This window comes from Globicephala melas, chromosome 4 (assembly GCF_963455315.2).
Source record: "Globicephala melas chromosome 4, mGloMel1.2, whole genome shotgun sequence".
NCBI lineage: Eukaryota > Metazoa > Chordata > Mammalia > Artiodactyla > Delphinidae > Globicephala > Globicephala melas.
In genome coordinates this window covers 22,708,278-22,720,594 of record NC_083317.1, presented here as the reverse complement: position 1 = coordinate 22,720,594, position 12,317 = coordinate 22,708,278, and the positions used below count along the sequence as shown (strand labels likewise).

The window sequence follows — 12,317 nt, the reverse complement described above, 5'->3', positions numbered from 1 at the left end:
TCTGTTCTGATACTTTGATAGCTCTATTGTTATGCATTTTTAACCTAAAAAAATGAACAGTCTGATCTCTACACTTCTGATGAAATGAAGAATTTTATTTACAATTAAAATTGTGTGCTTTAAATTCTGTTGCTTTTCTTGTTTGATTACATAAAGACAAACAATTGAATCTAAGCATTACTAGTTCCACACAGCTGAGTTACAGTCTATCTCATAATATTAAAATGATGGTAACAGCTGCATCTTTACATCATAGAATATGGAGAGGCATGTCACATACCAAAGTTATCTGTAGCAGTAAAAGCATCTATGGCAAACTCTCATATATTCTTGTAGAGACTCTCTGTATAGATTATCTGTGTAAATGTTAAGATTTATAAATATCACTAAGACTATTTTGCCTGTAAACATAAAATATTTTTCCATTAAACAGAAAGTTAAAGATGAATAAATTTTAGATGATCCATTATTCTGTATTATTTCACAGTCTGTAGATAATATCCCCACTTGCATAAATAATTGATATACAGGGGTGATTATTTCATGAATCACAATTTTTTATCTATACCTTCTTTAAACTTATTTTTATACTTTGTTTCTATTACATTTAATAAAAGTGTCTTTTTAGAAGTTGAGAGACCACCTCAGTCCTAAGACCTGGTTGAATCTCAGTCAGTGGTGGAATCTGGCCCAGAGCCACACGACTTCTTTCATGAGTCTAAAGTCTGCATCACTAAATGTCTTATTACAAAGGTTATTGCAGTCTGGTTACTTCCTGCTGGAGTCTCTCATATGTCCATGCTACATCAAGTCATTCTTCATTAGGGTAAAGAAGAGGATAATCAGATACAAACTACTCCATGACAGTATTGATTGTCCAATGGCCCAAGCATTTTTGTTACAAGCCCTGAAGAATAAACACACTTTTATAAGGCATTAATTTCTGCAGCTCTAGCTCACTTTGGCTTTAAATTTGCTATATTTATTAACTGATTAAATGATAAAATATGATGAATTTTTAACTCTTGAATTCCTTTGTATGCTGACCTTGAGTGGAAACTTTCTCTCATAAGGTCAATAGGATTCCAACTTCTTAGCATTTTAGCTGCCTAACTCTTAGTTTGATTCCCTCTCCCTTTCCATAATCTTCATGACCAGTGTCATCTGTCCACTAACGGTCTCTCCATTGTAGTCGTCTTCTTTTTCTTGGGCTGATATTATGTATTTCACTGACTCCAGGACAACTGGGTTTGGATTTCCTGAAAAAGCTCCCAGGTTGTTAGCTTGTCAGAACTAATTGAATTCAAGTCTTAATTTTCTGATTTACCTTGCAGCTTCTAATCAGTTGTATTTCCCTGCCAATCCAGTTTTCCCCAGTTGGCCTCCTTAGCTTTGACACCATGTGTTTTCATCTGAGGCTTGACAAGGCCATGCACTCTCAAAAGCAAGTTCAGTTTTCTTACAAGGTAGAGAAACTGAGAAATGCAAACATAAATTTCACTAATTGGAAATGTATCCTTTCTAATGATTTTGAAACATCTGTACTGGATTAAATAAGGTCTGGTTGATATCTGAACCGTATTTTGGCCATTAATATTTATCTGGTATACATGATAATATTAGGGAAAAGAAGGGAGCACAAGGAAGTATCAAAACAAATTCATTAAGTATATTCATTCAACATAAAATGAAAAATGTTATTTAGTGAATATATATTAATTATCAGAAACATGTTAATAAATTCTATTGGAATTTTATTGACTGTGTATCATCTTCAGTCATTGTTCATGTTAATCAATAGTCCTACAAATGTGATCCTGGTTACTTATGGTTTAATCTTTTATTTTATGATTGATTATGTCTTCTATTATGAATTGATCATCTGACTTTAAGTTATTTTGTAAGCCAGACATAACTTCCTTTTGATTGTTCATCAAGGCATTGCCATTTCCACTAGTTAATTTTTGCCCTTTTTAGCAAAAACAGTAAGGATAGAAGCAACTATGGAATTTTTTTAGCTCCACCATAGGAATTTGTAAAGATGCAAAATTTTGAAATCTGCAATTGTATTTAAAACTTTCTCGCAAATTAAAGGGGCTGACACTCCCAAGAGATGTTTATAATAAACTTTTATATCCCTGTACTTTTTCAGATTCTTTCTTCTCCTTTGTGTCATGTTGAATCCAGGCTTGGTATGGTATATAATTGAGAAGAAATTCAGAAAGAAAATACAAGAGATGACAAGCTCCAAGCTAGTGTTAAAAATAATTTGATTTGATTTGAGATTATTGAACAAATGATCCACTATTATAGTAGTCAACTTAGTGACACATCTTTGATGTGACTCAAACACCTTATACTGGAGGCCAGACTTCTAGATATTGAATTCTATATCTCCATTAACTTCTGTAGAAATCATCTGTTTTGAGTAGGCAAAGTATTTGAGAATGCATTCTGTAAAGATGCTTTATTTAAATCCTTTTTCAAAAATTGAATATTAAAAAGATGAAAGAAAATATTTTACTTTCTACTTTGTGAGTTGTAAGTATCACAAAAGGAGCTACTAATTTTCATCTTTGAAAGTTACTGCATGTGGGTAGAAAGCTGAAATAGAGATGAAGAAGAGGATTGTTCACAAATCATTCTCTTCTTCTGTGTATTTCTTATTTTTTTCAGGTATTTCATGGAAAGATTTACAGTGATATTGTTCACTCAGCTTTGTAATAGTTTGATTTGTTTTACTTATTAAAATGCATTAATCATAGGCCTATTTTTTTTTCTTTTAGCAATTGTTGTTTTGAGCAACCTGGAACCAAATACAACTTACGAAATCAGAGTTGCAGCTGTAAATGGAAAAGGACAAGGAGACTACAGTAAAATAGAAATTTTCCAAACATTACCAGTTCGTAAGTAATCTTCTCTGTTTTGCTCTTTGTTGCTATGCTCTTCACTTGCAAATTTAAGTGGAATTTTAAAATGCAGGGAGACATTTCAACACTTTGAGGAAGTGAATTATGTCCTTGTTGAAGTGGTTTCTGGAGATGGTGGCATCTCAGATTTATAAAAAGTAACATTGTGCTGGAGCAAAGGAAAAAGAAAAGTGCACTGCAATATATACAGTAAAATTGCTCTCAGGAAATTGTCCAGTCAGGAATGTGTCCTACTTATTCAGTCTGATTAATTAAATTGTAGTGCTCAGACTATAGTCTGTGAGAGAGTAGAAAAGTATCTATGTAACATGTGTAATGTTCTAGTCTTTTGCTGAAGCATGACCATTGCCTTTATTTCATGAATTACATAGACCCTAAGTGTGAGAAAAAGGTACTAGTAAATTAATCCATTGCAGTGGTGACTGCAGAAGAATAACTATTGCAGCCTCCTTGTTACTATCCTCTTTTGGAGTGAAGTCAACTGCATTTACATGAAGTTAGACAGACTTAAAACAGTATAGATTTCCTTTATGTTGAATAAATTGTTTAAAAATGTGAGAAAACTTGAGTGTGACTAAACAAACACCATTATATAATCTATACATAACCCTGTCTATCATATACTTATATTAGGGCAGGCAAATTGACAGCAATAATTATCTTATCCTAATTTGTGACCAGTACTTTTCTGTTGGTTATCGTAAAATGTCAGATGTGTTCTCTTGTCTCCGTTCCTGATGCCAGTGTCTTTTTCAGTTCCTCTTTATTATTATCACCAGGACAACTGCAAGTACATCTTGACTTATAATCCTACTTTCAGACTAAAATGATTCTAGAACAACTTTGCCTTATTTAAATAGAGACCTATCCCTTCTCTGCTTGTAGTCCTCAGCAGCACCACCCTTCATAGTTTTTCTCATATTCTCTTATTGAATTATTTTAAGGCATTATTATACTGTTTTGTGGAGTAGTTTTAATTCATTTATGGAAAATATATTATGTTGCATGTAAATCATGTCATAATACCTTCACACTAATTTAATTAACTTTAATGAACAATCACTGTATAATTTCTCCATTTACCTTACTTCTATATGGTTGTACTATATATACAAGGCTATTTTACTATTTACTTGCATGCCAGCACTCTCAATTGTCATATTTCTTTAATGATTTGCCTTTTCTCAAATAAAATACTCACTTGCTTAAGTTTATCAACACTGTATTGGAAATAAAGGTAATCTGCTGAGAAAAACCCCAGATTCTCTAGTTTGGGAGGCATGCCGTCCTCTTCACTATATTCTGTTTAGTTTGTCTGTCTTGGCATTCCTCTGAGTAGGCCAGGTACTACAGTTTTCTGGAACCTTGCAAATTAGATCATGTCCACTAAAAGTTTCTTAGTGTTACCTTATCATATCCATATCCATATCCATAGGGAATTGGAGGAAACAGAGGCAAAGGATGCCAGTGCGTGCCCAAGGACATCACATACGTGACACAGGACAGAGAATTCCCATTCCAAGTTGCCAAGCAGTGATGACACCCTTCATATAGAAAATTCTTCCACTTCAGTAGATCCCTGTTCATATTAAGAATATTACAAATATCTTTATTATAAGACCATCTCCATATGAATAATAACACTAAAAGGAAGTATTTTCATGAAACTAGAATTAAAAAAAAAAGAAAAAAGACAGATTTGAAACCCGCCTATGGATTGGATACTACAAAATTTCTTTATTAAAATCTGCATCTAGCTAAAATCTGTTTTTTAAAGCAGGTAACTAATTGCTAAGCTATTGTAGTTCCTGGTAGGTATATATTTTATATAGTTTGATGACAATATGTTTATATTCATAAATATTTACAAAATGTTTACAAACTACTTACATTAGAAAAAAGATAGTAGACTATTAATATAAGAAATAAAATTGTACACTTGTGTAATGTAATGAGTTCTATTCTCAGAGCATTTGCAATATAAACATTATGTTTAGTTCTGAGTTTTCACAATTTTGGCATGATACTTCCAGATTTATGAATGTTTCTATTTCTTGGATGGGTAAAAAGAGGATAGAGTTTATATCACAATAAAGGGCAAATAGAAAGTGATAAACCCAGGATAACATCATACATTTTGATTACATGACAGTGTTTTTTTAATTAAAATTCAGTTGCTCTACATATATGAGGTCTGTGCAAATATCAAGAATATTGTATTACATATGTAGGTGAACCAAGTCCTCCGTCGATACATGGACAGCCAAGCAGTGGGAAGAGCTTTAAACTCAGTATCACCAAACAAGATGATGGAGGGGCCCCTATTTTGGAATACATCGTGAAATATAGAAGTGTAAGTACCCTGTTTATTATCACTTTGCATAGTGTTTTCAAGTTGCATTAAATTTGCATTGAATTCATAGATATATCAGAAGTGAATGCATATTAGATAACAACAATGACAAAGTGTTTTCATAGGAATTCAAATGCTAATTTTCCATTGCTGAAATTCATCATTATATGTTGTAGAATGTTTGCTTGTTTGTTTGTTTTTTGTAAAATCTAAGCATAGATAATCAAAATAATGCTATGGTTTTCATCTTGTGATTTCTAAACTTAGCAACATTTCAGCAATGAGATATCACTTTCCCTGTTTTCTGACAAGGTTAGCAGGATATTTCACCTTCCACTATGCTTGATTTTGGTAACTTCAAGCTAAGCTATCTTCTCAACTTTAGTTACTGTAGGTAGGATGAACAAATCACATCTCAAATTTACTTTATTATTCATTTTCATGAATTATTAAATTATTATTAAATCAAAATACATTTATTATTTAATATGGATTTTACAAAATAAATCACCTTAATCAACATTTTAAAAAGAATGGCCACATTTAACTTGAGAAAGAGGGAATAGATTTCTTCAAGTTTAATTAGCACTAATATGGGATTTTGGACAGCTCAAAGCTGCCTTGGGACTTGTCTTCTATGCAGGGGATGAAGGATGTCCTCTAGTTGCCTAGTGATGAAGAAAGTCACCTGATAGATTTTGCCTTCATCTGAAAATGACTTCAAAGTCCACTAGAAGTGATTTCTGTTAACAACTTTGCCATAAGAACCATTGAGTATTTGTGTCTACTATGGAATATGTTAAAAGTGAAAGACAATTTTAATTAAACTTTGTAAAGTTTATTTACTAATGATTATGATTATCTCCATAATACTGTGTCAATTCTATTTATTTTAATTTTTTTTCCTTTTCCATCCTTTCAAAATTCACTTTAATACATTTAATAAATTCCCTTAAATTTGTTTCCATGACAAAATTATGTGCAGCTATCATTTTTAATTCACATACATCTTTTTGTATTCCAACACCTACTCATTTCTTGCAATTTTTGAAATGTAACACCGAATTTTAAAATTTTTCTGGCTTCCAGTTTGCATGATTACTTTTTTGTGTTTGTTTGTTTTATAGTGTCAATGTAATGGTGGCCTCACAAAACAGATTGAAAAATATTCCTTATTTTTTTTTCTCCACATCAGGCAAACCTTGGAAATTTAGGGATCATTTTATTTTTAATTTATTTTTTTTACCTTCTGTTTTACTAATGTTTATGATTAGGCACATAATGTCTCAATTTCATGTTTATATTTACTGAACACTTATTAATACTTTCCAAGTTTATTATATTTTAGAAAATAGTGTAATTGCTCCTTAATAGTACATAGATGCATTTTAACTATTTTCCCACAAATCCACAATTTTCTAAATTATAATGTTGTTGCTTTTAAATTCAAACATCTAAATATTTTCATTTTTTTAAATAATTTTTATTGGAGTATGGTTGCTTTACAATGTTGTGTTAGCCTTTACTGCACAATAAAATGAATCAGCCATACACATACAGATATCCCCTCCCTTTTGGACTTCTCTTCCATTTAGGTTACCACAGTGCATTAGGTAGAGTTCCCTGTGCTGTACAGTATGTTTCCATCAGTTGTCTATTTTATACGTAGTATCCAAACATCTCAATTCTGAGGGATAGTAAAAAGGAGTCTAATTTTGAGTAGCACACGTCAACAATTAATTTTAGACACCAGTTCAGTCTTTTACATTTCCAACTGATATCCCCTTCCCAGGACCCCTCTTTGTTGCAGGTTTCAATCTGGGGATGATGAACAGCTGTGTGTGTTTTATGGCTAATCTGCTATGGAGGCTTCATGCCTCCCTTCCAAAACAACTCTGAAAGGATCACTCGTCTCTCTATGAATCTGATGGTGTTTCAGTAGTCAAGCCAGGTTTCTTGGCCATTCTTATTTGACCATCTGGAAACTCTTTGGAAGGGAAAGAGTCTCTCTGCAAGGGTCACACACTTAAATCAAATTAGTGTGAATTAAACTGGGAGAAAACAACTTGAATGCAGATTGTGGCCTATAGTTGCACCCAGAAAAATGTATGGTACTAAATCCAGATGAATGGTAAGAATTTGTAGGTAACCTCAATAAAATCCCATGGTGAACCCTGAGATTCAATGACCAGTTGTAAAAATATGCTTAATATACTCTCTATATGTATAATTTCTACCTAAAACTAAAAGCTGTGCTTGTCTTGGCCTTTTGAAGAGTTGATATTGGAAATAACACAAATGTTATATTGAGTTTAACCAGAATCACTCATTTCAATTGATGATGGCAAATATTTATTCTTTCAAATTGTATCTTTTCTTCATCTATTAGTGAGTTTTATTAATACAGCCTGCATACGTAGGAATGCTGTGACTTTGTTCAGCTATACAGTCAAGTGTCCAAATTGTTTTTCCTGATGTTCTTTCATCCTTAGCATGTTGGCTTTTGTCTTCATACAGATTATCTTGTGTTCCTAAGATGTTGCCCTCACATCTACCTTTAGAACGTGAAGAGAGCAAAAAGAACAAAAGGAGCAATAGGCTGTTTAAGCTTAATTTGTCTGTTTTTCCAGCAATACCATACACATTTTTCAAAAACTCCACCAAGCAGAATGAGAATTATGTCTCATTAGATAGAATATGTCTCATGACCACCACTAAAATAAAGGTGTTATAGTTGGGAGTTGGGTCAGCTAAACAATGGAGTCTTCAACATACCGTTAAAGTAATTACCTTTATCATTATAAAGGCTGTCTTAGTCTGCTAGGGCTGCCATAACAAAATGCCACAGACCAAGTGGCTTTAACAACACAAATGTGTTTTCTCACAGTTCTGGAGTCTGGAAGACCAAGATCAAAGTTTCATCAGGTTTAGTTTTTCCCAAGGCCTCTCTCCTTGGCTTGTGGATGGCTACCTTCTTGCTGTGTCCTCACATGGCCTTTTGTCTGTGCACACACATCTCTGGTATTTCTTCCTCGTCTTATGAAAATACAAGTCCTGTTGGATTAGGGCTCCATCCTAATGACCTCATGTAACCATAATTACCTCTTTAAAGGCTACATCTCCTAATAGAATCACATTGTAGATTAGAACTTTAACATATGAATTTGTGAGGGTGTACACAATTTAGTCCATAACAGTGCACCTGTCATGAATCCTATGTATCTAAAAAGGCACATTATTGGCACTTTGGGTGGCATAACAGTGGTCCATCCAGAACCACCCATTACAGTATGTTTAGCTTCTCCCACCACCACTCACTCCATTGCAAATAGTGGTCCCAGTCATTGTTGAAACAAAAATGTTCACTGGAGTATCACTACATCTGTTTAGAGCCAATTAGATTCATGAAATGGAAATAGACATTCAAGGGGAAATATACGTATATATTTGAAAACATAAATTGCTGTTTAAAATGCTGACCAAGTTTACTTTGGTTTCCTTAATGTGTATTAGAATTAGTCTTCTATGAGAAGTTATGTGTGAAACATACAAGGACACAGATAGTAAAGTGTTACAGATAAGTAAAGTGTTAACTATAAGATTAGAAAATTTTGAGTGATTCAAATTTAGATAGGTCATCAATATATTTTACCTTTACATGTAGCTAATGTGACTCCGCCTCAGATTAAAACTTGAAAAAGAAAAAGTTTTGTTTTCAGTAAATCTCTAGCTTCCATTATTTTGCCTTTCTTCCCCCCACCCTGCCCCCAACCAGCCTAATGTTAGCAATGCCCTGCTTTTGCCTATTTACTCAATATCTGTGTTTACTCTACCAATAAAAGAAAGTTTTAGTTTCTCCCCAATTCCATCTTATTTCTGTCTTGCCAACCCTCTCCTCTTAATTTCCAAGAGCCAGCTTTATCTAACTACAAAAATTACTAGTGAATCTCATTTTAAATATCGTAATGAAAATGATGGGTTGCATAATTCAAACATAGCTATAATTGATGGATAATCAATTACTGGGTTACTGCTCTAAAGCTTATTAGCATTTTAGCAGGGAACACTGTTTTATTAGTAGAACTTTGGGCTTCTACGGTAAGATTTGTAAAAGTAATTCCTCATATCCTTTGTATTTCAAGGAAGGTATTGCTAACTCTTGGAAGAAAAAAAAAGAAAAAAATATATAATCATACATAAAGTGATTTTTTTTCCCATTTTTTAATGGACAAACTGAACCTTACAGAATTGGGGTGACTTGGTCACCTGTGGGGATGGGGAACAAAACATGAGACTTTATAGCAGAAACGCTTTTGCAGCAGTAAGGACTGAATTGAAATTTGCCTGTGGAGATTGTATTGGCTCCTCATTCACTGTCCCGTCTTAATCGTCTAGGACCTGTGCCTCCAAATACAACCATTCTGATCCAGTTCATCTTTACCATATCATTTAGTGGTATGCCTTGTACTCCAATACACTAAAATCATCTCCATATTCCTATGTTTTTCTTTCTCTCCCTTTATCACCTCCTCCATCCTGCAAATATCATGCTCTGCAGGCCCAATTTGCAAATTCCAAGATTCAGTATAAAGTTATATTTATGTGGTCAAACAACAGCCCATCTTGGGGAGGAATAATTTTCTCCACATTTTCTTTCTAAACAGGTTACTTCTTCACATTAAAAACTTTCATGTTCAAGATTCAGTTGCTAAATGTTTATAGCTGCATTTACCTTGATATTTGTAATTGAAATAATAACTATTTCAAAAATAACTTATTACTGTTCTTTGTATGATTCCGAGCTACTTCATCTATTAGTTCCTCAAACTGCATGAATTCCACAGTGGAGTAAAGTGCAGCTGAACAACTTAAAATTTTATTTAGCTATATGCAATGCATTTTTTAGTTGGATAACCTCTATGGAAATAAAATAGGTACATTTGGAAAGTAAGGAACACTCTTATGAGTTTTAGTTGATTGCTTCTTTGACCCTACCTTTCAACTCCCCTGTGCACAGGACTATACATTTTATAAGCTAGGAAACAAAATTGAGATAATATATTCCTTATGTGAGTGTTGATTTATAGCAGACATTGAATCTGAATATTTAAACCTGCATTCCACTGGAAAAGGAAGACTAATCATATTGTAATATAGAGAATGTTTAACTTCCTATAGATTATGAATCAGGAAACACATTATTCTGTTATCTTGTAGTAGATAGAGCACACAACTTTGTTCAGTGGCCTATTAAGAAGACAGAATCTATTAGAACAGAACTAGAGTAATAAAAGCAGAATTAGATGCCTCCATGGACCCATTGTGAAAATTAACATCTCTAATAAGTCAAGATTAAACAATGTATTTGGAGAATAAAGATAAACATTAATCTCATAACATGTATAGAAAAAATTAAAGGAGTTATTCTATGTACAGAATATTTTTACTTACTTCATATTGTAATGTCAAAAGAACTCTGTATAATTTAATAAATAGTTTTGTACATGCTTCCATTAGTTTTTCACTGTTTTCTCTCAAATTTGATGATAGGTATCGGATCATAACTATCACTTAGTGTTGGTACATTAAATAAATTTCCTCAGCTAAGTAGGGTTAAATAAAATTAGTGACCTAACATCAATTTTGAGGAATATACTATAGGGACTAGAAACACTGCTTCCATTAGTTTTTCACTGTTTTCTCTCAAATTTGATGATAGGTATCGGATCATAACTATCACTTAGTGTTGGTACATTAAATAAATTTCCTCAGCTAAGTAGGGTTAAATAAAATTAGTGACCTAACATCAATTTTGAGGAATATACTATAGGGACTAGAAACACTGCTCTAGCATGTGTTTCTAGGTCATAATTGACCTTCTTAAGCCTGACTCAAAGTCTGGAAAGTTGTATCTCAATGGCCATAGAAAAAGAAAAGTATATTTTGAAAAGGGTATTAAAATAATAAGTAGAATTGAGGTTTTGTTGTTGAGGGAACTTATTTTCTAATAAATTATTAATAGTTTATTAATAACTTTTTTCTCATTTAATTATGTCTAGGTGTGTATATTGACATTTCTTTAAAGCCATCAGTTTAAGTTTTGAAATATTTTCCAACATTGAGTAGCTATGGACATTAAAGGGTACTAAACATTTTGATATTTTTTTCTTTGCTGTTAGTGAAAATGATGATTTTTATTCATCCTTGTATTGTTAGCATCAAATATACTAATTGTTATCTGAATGAATAAATGCATCGATGACAATAAATGAGTTAGTCTACGTTGTACAATTATAAATGATACTGTATCTAGATTAATAAATACAAGAATTAATAAATGCAAGGGAAAACACTTGCACTGTGTGAATTTTCATGGGATGTGAGAACACAGAAGGTGATGAATAGGAAAAATTAGATCTTATTTTTCCCTAAAGAAGTACCTCAGTGATGGAGAGTAGGAATCGATAAAGTAGGGTCCAGTTTACAAAATTTTACCAAGCTTCAGGACCTGGAACAAAGGCAGTTTGAATCAACTATAATAACGTTAAAAAAGAGATTAGAATTTGAAACTCTCCTAAAAACTCCAAACCTTGCATTTTTCCCAATCACAGCAGAGTGTGTGTGTGTGTGTGTGTGTGTGTGTGTGTGTGTGTAAATTATCCAGATTGCTAAATCACCTCTCATATTCAGAGTAGCAAACAGAGCTTTAGAGAATTCTGGGGCCTTCTGTAAGGTCATACAAGTAGTGAATAGCTGAACCAGGCTACTGGAAGTCCAGGCAGCTTGCATGGGAACACACAATCTTAAATCGTAACACAGTGCAATCACAGGAACTTTAAAATTAATCAGGTTAATACAAGCTCACCTCCTCTATTGTCCTCTCTTTTTATAATTATTCAGTTTTTACTTAAGATGATGTTGACCATATATATCCTGAGACTTTGAAAAGAAAGTTAGTAGATATTTTCTTATTATGAATAAAAGCAGTCAAGGAGTCATCTACATATAAGCAAACCAAAACCCTCTCCACCTCT

At 32.8% G+C, this 12,317-nt stretch overlaps 1 protein-coding gene across 2 annotated transcripts in view; it reads left to right on the top strand.

The window, feature by feature from the left end:
• Positions 1-12,317, top strand: part of NCAM2 (neural cell adhesion molecule 2) — a 493,693-nt gene that overhangs the window by 434,207 nt on the left and 47,169 nt on the right. For both annotated transcript variants that reach the window (XM_030877736.2, XM_030877737.2), the window contains exons 13-14: positions 2,787-2,906; positions 5,162-5,283. In XM_030877736.2, the coding sequence (XP_030733596.1) occupies positions 2,787-2,906; positions 5,162-5,283 (242 nt within the window). The remainder of the gene's footprint in view (positions 1-2,786; positions 2,907-5,161; positions 5,284-12,317) is intronic.